The sequence below is a fragment of the Helianthus annuus genome, chromosome 11 (assembly GCF_002127325.2).
Source record: "Helianthus annuus cultivar XRQ/B chromosome 11, HanXRQr2.0-SUNRISE, whole genome shotgun sequence".
Classification (NCBI taxonomy): Eukaryota; Viridiplantae; Streptophyta; class Magnoliopsida; order Asterales; family Asteraceae; genus Helianthus; species Helianthus annuus.
The window spans coordinates 149,332,228-149,350,987 of record NC_035443.2 but is presented as its reverse complement, the minus strand read 5'-3'; the positions used below and the strand labels follow the sequence as shown (position 1 = coordinate 149,350,987).

Genomic DNA, 18,760 nt, shown 5'->3' with positions numbered 1-18,760 from the left:
TTCTCTTTTTTATAAATAATTACTGGATTAATTATGATAAAAAAACCATTTTGTTCTCTATGTTCTTCTTTTAGATTCTATATAATATTGCTCAGCCATCTCCATGTGGAATAAAACAATGATCAAGAATTACGTCGGTTGATTACTTGATTAAAATAGTTTTTGACAGCTTTACGTGAATCACGATCTTTGTTATTAAGACGTGCTGCAAAATTTGTTTTTAGGAACATATTATTCAAACCGGCCGTGGGTCCGTGTCTGTAATCGTGTATGGAGACCAAGAAAAGCCACCCTTGATTACATATCCAGATTTAGCTCTAAATCGTAAGAATCTGTAACTCTTTGATTCTTTTCATGTTGTTTTATCGTACTTTTGGTCTGATTAAGGTTCAATTTTGTGGACAGATATGTTGTGTTTTCAAGGGCTATTCTTCTGTCCCGAAGCCGCTTCATTGCTTCTTCATAACTTCTGCATTTATCACATCAGTCCACCTGGACATGAGGTCTGTGAACGGGCTTATATTAATATAGGGTTGTTTGGATGTTCATTTTGAACTTGATTACTTGATATTAAATAATCAGAATTAGATGATAAAAGTTGGTTCTTAGAGGGTCTTTTGTAAACTTGAAAATTATGACTTATTATGAAATTAATAGATAAAATGACTAAAATCACATTTTTGTAGAAGATGGGAAGACGTTTTGTTAATTAAGAGTAAAATTACTTTGATTAGCTCATTAGCTTAAAAGGAAATAATTTTATTTTGAGTAAAATGCCAAAATCATCCCTGAGGTTTGGGCACTTTTGCCTGTTACATCTAAAATAAGAATTTTTTGTAACTGGAACCCTTACGTTTCATTTTTGTTGCCATTTCCATCCAAATCACTAACTCAGTTAAAAGACTTCGTTAACTTGGACAATTTTGGCAATTTACCCTTTTGTTGTTTTGTTCATTATTTTTTTAGTTTTCTTTTTTACCTTTAAATAAAAAACAGTATTTATAACTATAATATATTATACATATACACACATTTATATATGCACACCTATTTTTTCTAATTTTCTTTTTTACCTCTTTATATATATAAATCATGTGTATATGTTTATATACATACACACACATTTTTATTTTCTAAATTTAATTTTTACCCTTAAACAAAAAGCAATAAAAATAATTATATATATACATAGACGTACACCTTATTTAATAACAAATAGTGCTAGCATAAATTACAAAAAGCTAGAATCAGTAGCAGAATCTATTTAATCAGTTTTCAAAACACAAATCCAATCACCACCCTTACTCTCATTATATATATATCATTTTTTTTGAATTATATTATTAACGTAATGTTTCTCCTATGGGATTTGTACAAGAGTTGTTGCAGTTAGGGGCAGCAGCCGTATGTCCCGATGATCCTATTCTATCTGTCGACGATCTTTGTGATCAGATTCTTGAGGTCTTCAATTATTTTTGGTAAGTCATTTATCATTTAACTTTGTACTAATATTCTTTAATCATCTTAAAAATATTTAAAATATATTTTCTGGTTATTTTAGGCTTGGTTCCGTGATGTGCATGGGGGCAATGGCGGGTGCATATATTCTCACTCTCTTTGCGGTGAGACTACTTGTGACTTTTGTTCGTAATTTAGGCGTATAAATTGATTGTTTGTAAGTTTTAAAATGTTTGTTTTTTTGTTACAGATAAAGTATAGAGACAGAGTTACTGGTTTAATACTTGTTTCTCCTCTTTACAAAGCACCTTCATGACCGAATGGCTTTACAATAAGGTTTGTTCATTTTAAAAGTTATTAACCGGTTATGTGACATTGAGTAAAACGGGCATTGATTTAGTAGTCCTCAACATACTTACCCTAATGCAACAACCTATTTTTGATATAGGGGAATATTGTCAACACATATGACAACAAAAGACAAAGGTCAAAAAGCTGAAATGAACAGTGACACGCCAGAAAGCAGTGTTCAGCAGTAACAGCAGGCAAATGTCAACTATAAGGGACAATAAGCATTAATATCTTATGAAAACCCTTGCACCAAAAAGTTTAGTACTCTCCAAACACATAATCCATACTCATATGCTAAAAAAAAGGCTTCTCAAAAACTGAAAACCCTTTTCACAAAAAAGTATAGTACTTTTCAACACAGGAATTCAAACTCATATGCTCAAAAACAGGCTGCTCAAAAATAGAATTGTTGTCTTATATCCAGCAGTCTAGAAAATTCCTCAAAAATATTGAGGTGCCACCCCTATATAATCCATGAAACAATTTGGACAATCACACTTAACTCTATTCTTCATTCTCTCTTCTTTAACAAATGTCTAAACCGGATACCTCATCTGCTTCTGCAATGTCAAAAAAGGATTGCTCATCAGCTGCACCATTGCCTTCAATGTACGTGGTTAATTACTATTTGGACCCTCTAATTACATTATAAGCATATTTATTATCCAACATGTATCATTTATCATTTACTAATGTATATGTTTGTTTGTTTTTTGCCTTAACAGCATACCTCCATCCGAGATTACTTTCTTGAAGGATTTACATCCTTCAAGGTCAGAGTTTACCATCAAAATCCGTGTCCTAAGAGCATGGAATCGAATGAGTTTCAAAAATGAGAACGAAATTTATGCTCTTGAGATGTTGGTGGTTGATGAAGAGGTACTCCTTAACCTCATGATGCGACATTTTTATATCTGTCATATTTTTACTTAAATAATCATAACTTATCTTCATTCTATTTTCAGGGTACTCGACGTCAAGGGACATGTTTGAAAACTTTTCTAAAGAAGTTTGGTCCCCTCCTTCAAGAAGGGTCTACTGTGATAATCAAAAATCCTACTCTTGGGGACAATCTCTCTTCGTTTAAATACGTCGATTGCCCTCACAAGATATGTCTTTATTATGATTCTAAAGTCATAAAATGCAATGACTTTTTGGGTTCTGATAATGGGTTTTCATTCACTCCATTTTCTTCAATTTTGGACAAAACATTTCAGAATACTCAACCCATAGGTCAGTATACACTTATTCAAATTCTAATAAAAATTTACATAATTTTCTTGAATATTTTTATTTATAACAAATACTTCTTTTTGAAGATGTTATTGGAGATGTTTGTGTTTGTTACGACACGGAATCTTTCACCGGTAAAAATGGGAAAGAATCAGTTAAAAGAACTATGCAGCTTGAAGATAAAGAGTTTGTCATATCTTTTAATGTCTATTTGAATATTATTTTACATATAAATGTTACTAATTCATTTATTTTAGGGGCAATAAAATATATGTGACTCTGTGGGACTCATACGTACATCAGTTTAATCATTACATCTCACAAAATCCTGGTGTTACCCGTGTTGTTCTAATTATCCAGTTTGGCAAGTTGTCTTGGTTTAAAGGTAACTTGATTTTAAATTCTTTAATTACATTCATGTATTTTATATATCTATCTACACATCCCACATATTAAGATATAATTTCTTATATGTTCTCATACCAGATAAACCGTATGTCTCAAATTCATATACGGTAACAAAGGTATTCATAAATCATGATTTTAGTGAGATTCAAGAATTCAAGACAAGGTATTGTTTATATTTGATATTAATATCTATCTACATAAGATGGAAAAAGGTTTTATTTGTGTTGTAATTGGCGTATTTATTGAGAAACTGAATTTATGATTCCAGGGGACCGTATCGTACACCGGAGATAACCAAACCCCTAATGATGCTGCTGACAAGAGCATAGGAAAACGCCCGGTTAGTTCAGAAAGCAATGAAACTAAGAAAGATGCTCGTCTTGAACTCAAACGAAATCTGAAAGAGGTGTACGATGTTGAAGATAATGATTGTGCATCTGCTACAAAAGCTAGCCCAACGATCCAGCCTATTCAAGTTCAAGATGGCAAGTTTGATTTTCTCATTCCCAAGCTGGAAAAATAATTATATCAAGTGTGGTTGTGTGGTTGTTTTGTTTATGTGTTTTTTTCCAGAAGACTTATTTTAGGTTTTGGGATTTGTGGCATTTTAACTGTTGGTTTTTGAAATGTTGAACAACTTATGATCGTTATTGTTATTTCAATGACTAGCAATCTTGTATTGCGTTTGGTGTGTTACATGTTATGTCTATGGATGCAATATGTTTCTTACTATCTTTATTACTTACATTTATTAGTAAACAACTGTGTTTCAAAAATGTGTCAATATTACAAATTATAGTAAAGATATTTGTCATCTACAAAACTCATTTCTAACAACCACACAACTATAAGTTATATAATCGACTCAAAATCTAATACTTTTCAGTACAATTATTAAAAGAACATTTCACATTCAATTAACATCTAGCATTTTCCATATATTCACCATAAAGACCAACCTTTTTATCAAATTTATACATGATTATCAACGTTCTATCAACTTATCCAATACATGGTTATATTCTATATACTTGTATCCTATATTTTTTCTAAGTTTTGTTCACACATAACCACTTATTTACCTACATTTTATAATAACCGTATAAACAATGAACATATAAACAATATATTTGCTTTGTTCCCCAGATTCCTATAAACGAATTCGTGCCGTGACTGCTAGACAAAACCGACAACATCGAAAACGATGTTTAGAGAACAAGAAAATTTCACATGCATCAAAGTTGACTACTTCTAATGTTTCGCAAGTTTTACACGGTAATCTTATACTTTAGTTTTTTACTTCTTTTTTTCATTGCATATTAAAGTCATAACTTTCGTATTTGTTATCAATGACTGTTGTAATTCAATAATCACGAGTTACTATCTTTTTATTTTCTCAGATTCAAACATGTTTACTATTCAAGCTAAGCATAACAGAAACTTGAGAAAGCAACATTTAGATTCCAGGAAATTTAATGCAACGTCTACGAATTCCATTGGTATCTATTTTTTATTACTACAAAACACGTTTATTAATATTGTCAAATAATATTAATTGATTTAACCTAACTTACATTAATATACTTGCATCTTATTATATAACTAATTGTCTTGCAGATGTTGGAAAGGGTAAACGCAAGTTATCATCTTCCAGTCAATTTACATTTTTTGTCGACCAGAACGAGCATGTAGGCCCACATATTTCTGTGGATTTTCAAAAAAAACGACTTGCTAACAACACGTCAAATATAATTCGTTCAAGCCCATTATCAGACATAACTAATGGTATTATCTTTTACTTACGTTTCATTATTAGTAAATAGCAATGATAACTCTACGAAATTCAGAAAAAATATTAATAAATATAACATACGGAATTTTGCAAAACATGTTAATAATATATATCAACCTAAATTTTGACAATTAGTATCATATATATTGCATACATATAATTACAAAAAATAAACAAAAGTGTGTAAAGGTTGCTATTGTCTGCACATGCTCAATGCATAGCATCTTCATATTTGTGTATTTGATACTTGGTTGCAGGTGTTACAAAGGGTAAAGAGAAGGTATCAACATACACTAATCTACCATTAAAAAATGCTACTCATGAAGAGAATAGTTTTCAGCGGACGTCTCTTAGATTGCAACAAAAAACTATTCAAAATAAGAGGCTTAATACAAATCAATCAACTCCATTATCAAGCATCACTAACGGTACATTTTATATTATTTACAAATATTATTAAATTAAAACAAAGTTACTGATTTTACAAATTTTCAGTCTATGCTACTTTTGATAACAACATCGCGACACCACCATCGTTTACTTCCAATCTGATTGAAAGAATCTCTATTTCTACCGTCAATAATGACTCTTTATTGACCAACCGGCACTCCACTAAGCGGAAGTTCAATCCCGTTGGTTTGGATATTCCTCAATTTCCTACAGATGAATTGAACTCAGAGGATGAAGAAGTAATTAAAGGAATCTCTAAAGGTATGTATTTAAAAGTATGCGTTTATAAATTTCATACATCATTATACAAACATATATAAATATTAAGTCAATTGTTAACCGTTATGTTTTCTAGATTACTTGGATCATCTTGATCAGGATAATGTATGTCAAATATGTAAAGCTAAATTATGGAAAGCTGAAGCTATTAGAGGTCAAAAAGATGAAAAATGTTTTTCTCTTTGTTGCGGTTATGGAAAAGTTGAGCTTCCTCCGTACAAACAACCTCCTACAAGTTATTTACAGCTATTTGTTGGTGGTGATAAGAAAAGCAATTACTTCTTAAAGAACAGTCGACGTCTTAATTCAATGTTCTCCTTTACCTCGATGGGTGGCAAGATTGATAAATCAATTAATAAAGGAAGGGGCCCAAACATTTTTAGAATAAGTGGTCAAAATTGTCATTTAATGGGAAGTTTGCTTCCTCAAGATGGTTCTAAGCCAAAGTTCTCTCAACTTTACATCTATGATACTGATAATGAAATATCAAACAGACAGAATGTTTTCGGGTATGCTGACAAACTCATTTTTATTTATTTATTAGTTTATTTCACGACCTTATTTTAATCATTCAACAATCATAACTTATAGTTGTTCTATTATTATACAGTGTTACTTCAAATAAATCTCAAGTTGATGAAGCCATTGATGTGGAGCTTATACAACAAATTAAAGACATGCTGGATTTAGAAAATCCTTTTGTCAAGATTTACAGGATGGCTAAAAATTGTTTTCAGGAAGACCCTCATGTGAATCTTAAGTTACAGCTTATTGGTAAAAGAGATAAAGACGGGAGGACATACAACATTCCGTCATGTTCTGAAGTAGCAGCATTAATTGTCGGAGACATTACCGATTGTGTAGACAGACGTGATATTATTGTTCACACACAAACAGGCAATCTTATACGTATTAGTGAACTGCATCCGTCTTATCTTCCTCTTCAGTATCCTTTGCTTTTTCCTTTTGGAGATGATGGTTATCGCGTTGATATCCCACATCGAGAGTTGCCTCCTGACAAAAAGAAACCCAAGAAGCGTAACTTGTGTACAATGAGGGAGTTTTTTTCATACAGAATTCAAGACAGGGAAGGATGTTTTTCACTTATTCATAATTCAAGAAGGCTATTCCAACAGTTCTTAGTGGATGCTTACACAATGATCGAAAGTGAAAGGTTGTTCTTCATACGTGGCCACCAGAAAAACCTACGTTGTGAAACGTTCGAGAATCTAAAGAATGTAAAAAACGGTGGAGGTTTAAACGGCTCAAACGTTGGTACACCTGTGATATTGCCCTCATCTTTTACTGGTGGAGCTAGATACATGATGCAAAACTATCTAGACGCGATGTCACTATGTAAGTGGTTTGGGTACCCAGATTTTTTTATAACCATTACCTGTAATCCCAAATGGCCTGAAGTCAAGAGATTTCTTAAAGACACCACCTTAAAGGCCGAGGATAGGCCAGACATATTATGCCGATTGTTTAAAATTAAACTTGATGCTTTTGTTAAAGATTTGAAGGACAAATCCATTCTTGGAAAAGTTCTAGCCGGTAAGTAACTTACGTTGTGTACTTTTTGTAGATATTTTACTGTTTACAACAATTCTATATGACTGTTGTTTATTTTTTTTTTGTAGTTGTTTACACTGTCGAGTTTCAAAAGCGTGGACTTCCCCACGCTCACGTGTGTTTGTTTATGCACCCTGATGACAAGGTTCCTACAGTTGATAAGATCGATCCCGTGATTTGTGCTGAGATTCCTGATGAAATCGAAGATCCAGAATTGTATTTGCTTGTAAAGGAACACATGATGCATGGACCTTGCGGTGCTGATAATTTCAATTCTCCATGCATGATAGATGGAAAGTGTTCAAAAAAGTTTCCTAAGAAATTTTTGGAGCATACCTCAATTGACGGTAATGGTTTTCCAATGTACAGAAGGCGAGATTCTGGTAAAGAAATTTACAAATATGATGTTAGAAAGGACAATAGGAATGTGGTTCCATATAACAAAACCTTGCTTAAACGATATCAAGCACATATAAATGTCGAATGGTGCAACCAGGCTGGTTCTATCAAATATTTGTTTAAATACATAAACAAAGGTCCAGACAGAGCTACCCTTTTGTTGAAACAAGGCAACAACGACGATCCCCTTAATGAGGATACTGATGAGATTAAAGAATATTACGATTGTAGATATGTATCTGCATGCGAAGCGTCTTGGCGTATCTTTTCTTATGATGTTCATTATCGGACTCCGTCTGTTATCAGGCTACCTTTCCATCTTCCAGGACAACAAAACGTTGTTTATGGTGCTGAAGAAGATATAGACGACGTTTTAAGCAAACCTTCAGTTGCTTCTACTATGTTTTTAAAGTGGATGGAAGCTAATGCAACATATCCAGAAGCACAACATCTAACATACGTTGAATTTCCAACAAAATTTGTATGGAAGCTTGAAAGAAAATGTTGGGAACGAAGGGAAAGAGGCTTCTCTATTGGTAGAATTCATGCTGTGTCACCCGCTCTTGGTGAAGCATACTTTTTAAGGATTCTTTTGAATAAAGTTAAAGGCCCAAGATCATTTGTTGAGATTTTGACAGTCAATAAACAGATATGCAAAACTTTTAGGGAAGCATGTTACAAACGAGGTCTTTTGGAGGATGACACTGAATATATTGAGGCTATTCAAGAGGCAAGTCACTCAGGATCTGGGTATTTTCTACGGTCTTTGTTTTCGACAATGTTGCTTAATGAGACTTTATCTAGACCTGAATTTGTTTGGCAAAAAACATGGCAGTTCCTATCTGACGACATTCTCTACAAACAACAAATGCTACTAAAAAGTCCAGGTACTATAATTTATTTTTACAGTTTTAGTACTTACATCATTAAAAAACAAGATTTGCATTGACATTACGTTATATAATTGTAACATGTTCTATTTGTAAAAACAATCCATGAGTTGCAATAAATGCAATTACAAATCGCATATGTTCATGAGTATGTAATAACCTTTTAATGACCAATGTATTTTTTTTTACTTAGTTGACCCAAATCAAATGTACCTGATATATATACTAAATTGGCATTCAATCTATGTCTTGCGTATAATGATTAATCTATGTTTTCACTAATTTGACCCATAGGATATCCATAATCTCAACATTTATCCATATGTTTTTATTTTTCTATGGATGAGAAATATAACATTAAATTGTAGGTAAACACTTTGTAGGTCTTTCCTTACATTGTTGCGTGTTTGAAAATTGACTGTGCACTTAGGCATATTTGTTTTCAGTTTAACTTTTTCTTATTGTTGCTAATATTGATTTCCGTTTACATTTGTTAAGGATTTATTAAATATTTATTAAATTGTCTTAAGTTAATAAGATTTCCATTTACATTTGTTAAGGATTTGATGAAACCTGCTAATGAGCATATAGATTTTTCTTTATGTTTTAAATTCTTATTATGCAATTTCCGAGCTGACTTTATTATAATCCACATTTGTCTGTTGTAGAGTTATCACTTACCGACAATCAAATCAAGAACCTTACACTATTTGAAATTGAGAGAATATTACTTCGTAATAACTCAACTTTGAAAAAGTTTCCAGCAATGCCATTTCCTGATTCTGATTTTGTTTCAAATTGCAACAATCGATTGATTACCGAAGAGCTATCTTATGATATCGATAATCTGAAGACCGATGTTGTTACTCTCATTAGTGCGTTAACAGATGAGCAAAGACATGTCTATGATAATATTATGACATCTGTTACACGAAATAAAGGAGGTGTGTTTTTTGTATATGGTTACGGTGGTACTGGAAAAACTTATTTGTGGAAGACATTATCAACAGTACTCAGATCTAAAGGAAAAATTGTTTTAAATGTAGCTTCGAGTGGAATTGCATCTTTGTTACTAACCGGAGGCAGGACCGCACATTCCCGTTTCTCTATTCCTTTAAATCTAACCGAAGACTCTATGTGTTTTATTAAGCCAAATAGTGATGCTGCAGAGCTACTAAAAAAAGCCTCCTTGATTATTTGGGACGAAGCTCCAATGACTCACAAACATGCCTTTGAAGCCCTAAATAGAACAATGAATGACATTTTGATCTCTGGCAATCATAGCAGCTCAAACATCATGTTTGGAGGTAAGGTCGTTGTTTTTGGTGGAGACTTTAGGCAGATTCTTCCTGTGGTACAAAATGGAAGCAGGCATGACATTGTTAATGCGTCATTATGTTCTTCTTATATTTGGTCAAACGTCAAAGTCTTACGGTTGACAAAGAACATGAGGTTATCTTTAGGGATCGACTCTACAAACATCAAGGAAACTACTGCTTTTTCAAACTGGCTATTAGACATCGGAGAAGGAAAAGTTGGTGAAGCAAATGATGGTGAATCAACTATTGATATACCTGAAGATCTTTTAATTGGTGATTCTTCTGATCCTATTATTGATTTAATTAACTTTGTCTATCCTTCCATTCTTGATAGATTCCATGAGCCTAACTATTTTGACGATAGAGCCATTTTAGCACCTACAAATGAGGTTGTTCAATCTATCAATGATCGCTTGATGTCTTTGTTTCCTGGCGATGAAAAGGAGTACTTAAGTTCAGATTCAATTTGTCAGTCAGATCATGTAAACGAAACTTTTGATGAAAAGCTCTACTCACCGGATGTTTTGAATGGACTTAAACTTTCAGGTGTACCTAATCATCAATTAGTTTTGAAGGTGGGTGTTCCAATAATGTTACTTCGAAATATTGACCAAAAGAATGGTTTGTGTAATGGTACAAGACTACGAGTACTTTATCTTGGTAATAGGGTGATTGAAGCTGAGATTATATCTGGTGCTAATATTGGTACAAGAACTTTCATCCCTCGCCTTAGTCTGTCACCATCTGATAAGAAAATTCCTTTCAAGTTCAAAAGAAGACAGTTTCCGGTTGCTGTTTGTTTTGCAATGACTATTAACAAAAGTCAGGGACAATCATTATCCAAGGTTGGATTGTATCTCAAAGATCCTGTTTTCTCACATGGTCAACTTTATGTGGCACTATCAAGGGTTAAAAGTAGAGCCGGTTTAAAGATGCTGATAACAGATAAAGATGGCCATGCTACAAATAAGACCACAAATGTTGTATACAAAGAAATTTTTGGAAATTTGTAGTCTTTTTTGTTCATTTATCATTTGTTAAGGAAACTTTTGCATTTATTTTATTTAAACTGTTTTGAATATAAAGTTATATATATGTGTTTTCTTTTTTTACCGTTCAATCCGTGTGACACACGGGTAATAACCTAGTTGTTTGTATAAATTACTTCAATCTTGGTCACTAACTGGTTATCCACCTATAATCTACATCATTCACCACATAAAATTACAAGCTAAACTACAACACCACCAATGATCAAACCCGCCGACTCGTTAATCACGAGTCTCGGGGTCCGTCACCAGATTGAGTCTTTCTCAAGTTCCAATGCAGGCCTTCATGAATGCTGTGCAAGAAGTCATTGGTGGAATCCCCTCTACAAGCTGTGGGCACAGGCCAGATAGACATGCTGCACACAAGTGCATCACCTTGACTCAATTGTTTTCGATCTTTCCCATCAAACGACACCCATGCAGGACCTCGACTATTGAGGGCGACTTGGATTCTAAGTGTTACGTACTCTGGTAATATTAGAGGTCGGAACGACAAGGAATGTGGACATATTGGGGTGAATAAGATGCCAGGAACCTGCGTGTTTTGTTTAAGTCGTGTAAACAAATAGTATACGCAAATTGAGTGCAATCACCCCATTTCATCTCATCAATGACTGAACCAGAACCTCTCACAGTTGGGGTCCACTTTTGTACATACGGTACGAAAACTCATGTTTTTTTTTTCTAAAAAGTACTTAGGTTTCCTTTTAAAAAGTGTCTGGGATTTATTTAATGTGTACATATTGTGTAAAAGTTTATGTTTCCATTTTAAGAAATCACGTTTTCTCCATTAAAATCCAAGTTTTCCTAAAAATTCATGTCTTCAAATTAATTATTGTAAAAACATAATAAAAACTAAAAAAGTATATGTAGATTGATGAGTTGCGTACATGTAGTTGGCGAAGCTACATATATGTAGCTCATATGTGGTATATATATGTAGTTCATGCGTCACATATATGTAGCTTGTCAATCTACATGTAATTTTTTTTTAATTTCCATAAAGATTAATGACATAAAAAAGTAAAAAACAAATTAAAATAATTTGCTTGATTGATGGAGGTTCTCTCGGTTCTCAAATAACCTTCTGGTTCTCACATGATCCCTTCCATGTATATATGGATATAGAATATAGATAACAAATTCTAGCGAATTTCAGGACCAAAGAGACAATTATCTATTATGTTATATATAATTAGAAATATATAAAAATAATCATACATATAAATAAATATAGTTAAACAATAAATGAGTCAAGTACGAGCCGAGCTCAAGCTAAGTCGGAATCCATGCTCGGCTCAACTCATTTACATCAGTCCTTTTATTCAATATGACAATGAATTTTACTGATTATATAAGGATGAATAGATTGATTATAGACTTAACTTCCATTTTACAAAAAAAAAAAAAAAAAAAAAAACTCCGTATTTTTCACAAAAAAATGTCATTTCCAGTTATTTCATCTGTTAAATCCTTATATAATAAGAATTTGTCAAAAACCTTATCATCTTACTATTATAAAATCAACCCGTGAAGCACATTGGGACACTAGTGTTTTGTTATAGATGATTATCTAATCCTGATAACTAATAAACGCCACGATACTCAACACGCAAATGAATAGCAAAAGTTAAATAATATAGTGCATGCAGCATACCTGTGGATGGACCATGGAACCTCCGGCGGCAAGGGAGTATGCAGTGCTTCCCGAAGTGGTTGATAAGATCAAGCCATCTCCTTGTACACACGTGACAAATGAGTTATCACAATAACATTCGAGATTTGTAAGGAATGATGAAATCCCACGGTCAATGGTAACCTCGTTTAACACGAGTATTGGCTCTTCGGTCTCGTCCTCGGTTTTAGCCGATTCACGAATCACGTGGCACTGCAAACGATGTCGAAGTGTGATACTAATTGGACCTTGGAGGATTGATTTAAGACATTCTTTGTATTGTTCACTATCTTGTTAAAGTTAAAGATCACTTATGAACCAAATTCAATAATAACACTTTTTTCGCAAACTGCGATCGGAGCATAAGTTTGTTGGGTTATGAGGTCAAACGGGTCAGAAGTCAAACACCTCCAAAATCATTTTTTTAAGTTATATTATCATTACAATTATATAGTATTCATAATCAAACTTAACTCCTTAACTATTTATATCAATGGACAAAGAAAAGATTATGGGTCAACCCAACCTGACCCGTTTTGAGTTGTTTCAATCCGAACCCCTTTTGACTTGTTACCCAAACCAGCCCGACCAGCCCATTTAGCCAACTTTACTTATTAATCATAATAGAACATCGAATTTGAGGAGAAATACTATTTTCAAAAAGATCTAGGATACGAAATGGAGTCATAAAGCCCAACGAGCCCAAAGAAAATGGCACAATTGGAGGAACCGGGCCTTTAAACATTGATGCTGCCTGCAGAAGATAAGCGAAGAAGAAGTTATTTAAGATCGCTCAGGTTGGAAATCGCAAATATCAACACTACACTTCCTTGACATTTGTATACTAGAAAATAGAAGAAAAGAAACATACCGTGTACTATTGAATTAATTAAAACATCACATATGAAGATTTCTAAAATCATTTGATTTTCAAAGACGGAAACAGAAGCTCATACCCAAAGCACGGTTCCATCCCCGCCAAGAGTTACAACAAGATCAACTTTCTCATGCAGAAGCAAAAAGCCATCATCTGTCAAGTAACAAGACGAGAATGATTGACAATAGAACCTTCTAGAACATATGCTCCAACTTTATGACAATAGAGAGTTGCATGTCTCACCATCTTTCCAAGTCTGCACAAAGTCGTAGTATGCGGACTCCGTTACGAGTTCTGTTCTTACCCTTGGTTCCACATAAATATTTAACTTCTTCTCCTTCAACCACCTGAAACAAACATGGTTGTTAGATTTCTATGTGTTTACTTATCGTTAATGAGTCGATTTGAATTTGAGTAAATTACAAAAATCGTCCTTTATGTATGTCACTTATTACAAACTGTGTCCTTTATCTTCAATAATTACAGAAAACGTACTCGATGTTTGCAAACCCTTGCAAGTTATGTCCTTTAGCCCTAACTCAGTTAATTTTTTGTGGTTAAATCTGACCAAATGGACCTCACATGAGGGTATTTTGGTCATTTTACTCTCATGTGGGGTCCATTTGGTCAGATTTAACCACAAAATACCCTCATGTGGGGTCAATTTGGTAGATTTAACCACAAAAATTAACTGAGTTAGGGCTAAAGGACATAACTTGCAAGGGTTTGCAAACATCGAGTACGTTTTTTGTAATTACTGAAGACAAAGGACACAATTTGCAATAAGTGACATACATAAAGGACGATTTTTGTAATTTACTCTTTGAATTTTAATATCTCTAATGGAAGCAATATCATATTTATAATATCGGATCTTACCTAACCATTTCTGCACAAATAACTTTAACAGAAGTCGAATTTGGTTTTGTCAGGATGAGAACAGTCTGTGGAGGAGATTCCCACTTCAAACAAATCTGAAATAAAATACGATAAATACACCAATTACAGCAGATTTAAACAGATCAAAATTCAATATGAATATGTTACGGCTTACGATGTTGGCCATTACATTTCAGTTTTCTAATATTCATTTTAATTGGAGCGTGCCATACCTGTTTGCTGCTACGTTCTGCTGTCGTTATATTTCCCTTTTCAAAGGAGACAATATCGTGTTTATGTTGATCGTTCTTTTCACCTTTACAATACCATTGTAGCTTGAATGATGCCTGTGATAGGGATATATTCGTTTTTCAGTCACGGTTTCCAACAAAGTGAAACGGGTTCAGGTCAAAACAGGTAGCTTTGGTATGGGTCAGACAGGGTTAGGTTGACCCAAACACTATTTTAACAACAAAAACAACTTTTGTCAAATATAGTTTCAAATTTATACTACTTCAATAAAAATGTAGGATCGTTTACGGATCCGAACGAGTCGTTCAGAAGAGTTTATGCTCAATACGAAAGGCGGAAACAGTCGTATTGAGGTCAATTCAGCAAGATATACTCATTAACTGTCGATATTATTGATTTGATGACAAATTACAGCGAGACGACACTTCGGCAGCAGTTCGGCACTGAAACCGGAATCGTTACAAATGATTTCGCTTGAAGGGGTATTTATAGGCTCTTAATTCTGTTTGAAAGGGTTCCAAGCGAAATTAGATTCCAAGCGGAATCTAATTCCGCGCGGAATTACATGAACAAACTTTCAAGCGGAATTACCTTGTTCAAGCGGAATTACATATATCTCGAACTGTGTGCCCTAATCTAACATTCTTAGTACAAGACTCGATACAAGACGAAGTCAACAGCCGCATGCACCAACAAAAAATCTACTTTTTAGAATAAAATGATCCTTATAAATAAATTTTGGACGACTTTTGACCCGTTTGAGCTGCTTTTTTATTTTACTCGTATGACCTATTCATAGATAAACGGGTCGAAAAATTGCCACCTCTAGAAGATACCAGCTTCAAGTGTATATATAAATGTTTATCTATATGCATATGCGTCTATCACGGTACCTTCCTGATAAGCTTGCCATGAACATTGGAATACGCGTTATGCTCCCTGTCTCGAAGAACCTCATGAGAGTAAATTCCATTTTTTTCATTACAAAATTGAGATGGTTCATCGGTTTCAGACATGAGTTTAAGGTGGTCTGCTGAGTTGTCACCTTTCTCCACAGTGTAGTTACTGTTAAGCTCTATAGATGTCAGAAAAACATATGTTACTGTCGGTTTTAGGATTTTAAAGCATCATCTAACAGCAATGAGTCTTCTACATATGAAGTGTTTGGATTTATGTTAACAAATAATGTTGTTCGTATCTTACACCTGTATTTTCCAACTGTCGATTCCGTTCTCTCTCCAGTTCATATTTACGTTTCCATTCTGACGCCTCAGCTTGAGCAGAAGCTTTCCCCTCTGCTGCTCGTCTTAAGACCTTACTAACAGCTATACATCAAACCAAGAAAAGTATATAAAAAAAGATCGTTATCGTTTGTCATTAACAATTTTATAAAATTTGAAAAAAAAAAAAATCATACTTCTCATGGCCTCTGAAAACTCCACAAGATGATCATCAATCCCTTCAACAAGAGGCGGTTGGATGACTTCCTTTACGGCTTTCTCAGAGTTTACAATAGACAGTGAATCAAGAAAACCATCCTCCCATGGCAAATTAGATGCATTGCCCTATTAAAGAATGACATACATAACATGAACATATAAATAAAAGTAATTAAAAATATATATGAAATATGATAGATATTAAAATTATATATGAAATATAATGCACCCAAACACGACTCGTGTATTTTGCAGGTTGACACAATGACGATCCATTTAACCTGTTTTGCATATTACTAATCTAAAATTACAAATTTACAACCAAAAGCACAAATATCTATAGAACAATTGTGTTTAAACTACAAAAACCGACACTCACTTCTCTTTTAGCTATTAAGTTTTGACATAAAATACCCAACTAGATTAAATTATAACATAACACACATTTTCTAGAAGATTTATAGATATAAACGGGTCATAACACACTCTGAAATGATTGGCGGCGTATTCATAGATTTACATGAACACGACCCGTTTAACCTGAGATCCTTTTGCATATTACTACTCTAAATTACAAATTTACAGCCAAAAACACAAATATCTATAAAACAATTGCATTATACAATATTACAAAAAACGACAACGGCCACCACTTGAACTAAATGAAGAGACGCGTCTCCTCATTTGCCACCTTTTCACTCAATAGGAAAAAGTATTAGGTGTTGTGAATTTAGATATACATTTTCTTGTTAAAACTACAAAACCGACACTAACTTCTCCTTTAGCTTTTAAGATTTGACATAAAATACCTAGCAAGATTAAACTATAACACAACACACATTTCTAAAATATCTATAAAAGTAAACTGGCCAATCTGCAAACCCGACCCGTTTAGCCAATCGTGTATACGGGTCCCTTCCAAAACTAACCCGCGAATTTCTTGTTAGATTCATTCATGAAACAAATTCACACCCCCCAAGTTATTACAACCACAACCACATGTGTTTTTTAGCAACTAATAAACACACTCAATAAAGTCCAAAGATGTCAACTTCAATCTTATCTATGATCTGTGATTCTGTTCCCACAAACCCTAAAAACCAATTATAACTCTTTCCAAAACCCAATCACTAATCAAACTACAATCAACTGCAATCAAAACATATATATAAACAACAAAACACATAAACAAATAAACCCTAATCAGAATCAACAACATATTAATCAAAAACACAAAATAAGGTTAAAATAATCATACATTAGGGTTGAAATTCTCGGGAGCCATTGATGGACGATGAACTCAGCTTACACACAATTCAATTCGATTCGATTAATGGATTGAGAGTTGATTTTGGGGGTTTTATAGGGGTGGGTAGGTGGGGTCCATGGGACACGTGGCATATCGTGGAGGATGAGATACGAATGGAGTGATGGAATCTGAGACTAATTCAGTTACTCTCCTCACATGCAGGAAGGATTACGGTGGAGACGACGCCAGCAGTGATGTCAGCGAGCCTCGGCTCGGCTCGGCTGATGGGGTTTTGTTGTTGTTTTTTTTTTTTTTTTTTTTGCTTTAAGTCAATGGTTTTATGTGGGTTGATCGAGTCAAGTCAAAGGGTAGGTTGGAGTCAATGGGAAGAAAGAGATTAAGTCACGTACAAACGTGAAGTTTTGTACTTTGTATAGTTTAAAGGGCATATGTAGAAGTAGTGAAGTACACACAATTGGGCGTAGTAATAGTAGTACACGACTACACGTGTTGAGACTGAGGCGGAATTCAAGTTTTACATTTCTTTTTCTACACTGGTTGGAACAATAACTTCTTCCTCCACGTCCACCGGTACGGTGGACCTTCGACAAATCGTCCTAAAAGTGTTGTCACGTTGCTGGGGGTTCAGCTTCCTCCACGGCTTTGACATGAAGTAATACGTATGGTCTTACAGTTAATTTTATACTTGTTGGTTTTTAAATTTAAGTTTTATTAACATAAGTAATAGTTACTTTGTTTTATTATATTACTAGTTTATAGTCCCGTGTAGTACACGGGATTATGCATTATAAAATATTTACAATGAAAAATTACAAATTAATGTTACACTTACAAATCTCGAATAACTTCTTTATAGACAACATTAGATGTCCTACTCGAAAGATTATCATTTTTATTAGTAACTGATAGTTTAATTCTATCTCTACTTTTGATTATGGAAAAAGTCATGTACAATCTATGTGAAAACACTGGTTGTTTTAAAAACAAACCAACTCTCAATAGCAAATGTCCTTCAATTTATTTATCGTCATCGAGAAAACTGTTTTCTTTGATCTCGCGTATTACAATGAGGCTGAATAAGTATATTTTATTAATGGTTTTTTATAACGATACAGTTTACTCCTACTCTACTACACACCAATGATCCTAAATTATTCTTCCTAGCCCA

The 18,760-nt window shown here is 33.6% G+C and overlaps 3 protein-coding genes across 5 annotated transcripts; 2 read left to right on the top strand and 1 right to left on the bottom strand.

Annotated features, from left to right (window-relative positions):
* The first annotated feature begins 205 nt into the window (after positions 1-205).
* Positions 206-4,146, top strand: LOC110890793 (replication protein A 70 kDa DNA-binding subunit A-like). The gene is made up of 12 exons (XM_022138439.2): positions 206-324; positions 406-503; positions 1,390-1,478; positions 1,562-1,622; positions 1,709-1,794; positions 1,907-2,418; positions 2,535-2,688; positions 2,775-3,042; positions 3,129-3,228; positions 3,300-3,427; positions 3,529-3,613; positions 3,719-4,146. The coding sequence occupies exons 6-12, from the start codon at positions 2,342-2,344 to the stop codon at positions 3,777-3,779; spliced, it is 873 nt and encodes a 290-aa protein (XP_021994131.1). The 5' UTR covers positions 206-324; positions 406-503; positions 1,390-1,478; positions 1,562-1,622; positions 1,709-1,794; positions 1,907-2,341; the 3' UTR covers positions 3,780-4,146.
* Positions 4,147-4,670: 524 nt separating this feature from the next.
* Positions 4,671-11,164, top strand: LOC110890796. The gene is made up of 9 exons (XM_022136245.2): positions 4,671-4,725; positions 4,851-4,949; positions 5,068-5,235; positions 5,500-5,670; positions 5,738-5,953; positions 6,048-6,480; positions 6,582-7,525; positions 7,612-8,829; positions 9,501-11,164. The coding sequence occupies exons 2-9, from the start codon at positions 4,859-4,861 to the stop codon at positions 11,162-11,164; spliced, it is 4,905 nt and encodes a 1,634-aa protein (XP_021991937.2). The 5' UTR covers positions 4,671-4,725; positions 4,851-4,858.
* Positions 11,165-11,295: 131 nt separating this feature from the next.
* Positions 11,296-17,882, bottom strand: LOC110890792 (NAD(H) kinase 1). Of its 3 annotated transcripts, none has more exons than XM_022138436.2 (11): positions 17,581-17,882; positions 16,301-16,448; positions 16,089-16,208; positions 15,777-15,958; positions 14,865-14,978; positions 14,632-14,726; positions 13,996-14,099; positions 13,832-13,905; positions 13,551-13,629; positions 12,858-13,165; positions 11,296-11,735 (listed from the first exon to the last, which is right to left on the bottom strand). In XM_022138436.2, the coding sequence occupies exons 1-11, from the start codon at positions 17,605-17,607 to the stop codon at positions 11,427-11,429; spliced, it is 1,560 nt and encodes a 519-aa protein (XP_021994128.1). In that variant the 5' UTR covers positions 17,608-17,882; the 3' UTR covers positions 11,296-11,426. The 3 variants fall into 3 exon arrangements, with proteins under 3 accessions (XP_021994128.1, XP_035835081.1, XP_035835082.1); XM_035979188.1 differs by lacking the exon at positions 17,581-17,882 and adding an exon at positions 17,210-17,309; XM_035979189.1 differs by lacking the exon at positions 17,581-17,882 and adding an exon at positions 17,252-17,309.
* Between the last annotated feature and the right edge of the window lie 878 nt (positions 17,883-18,760).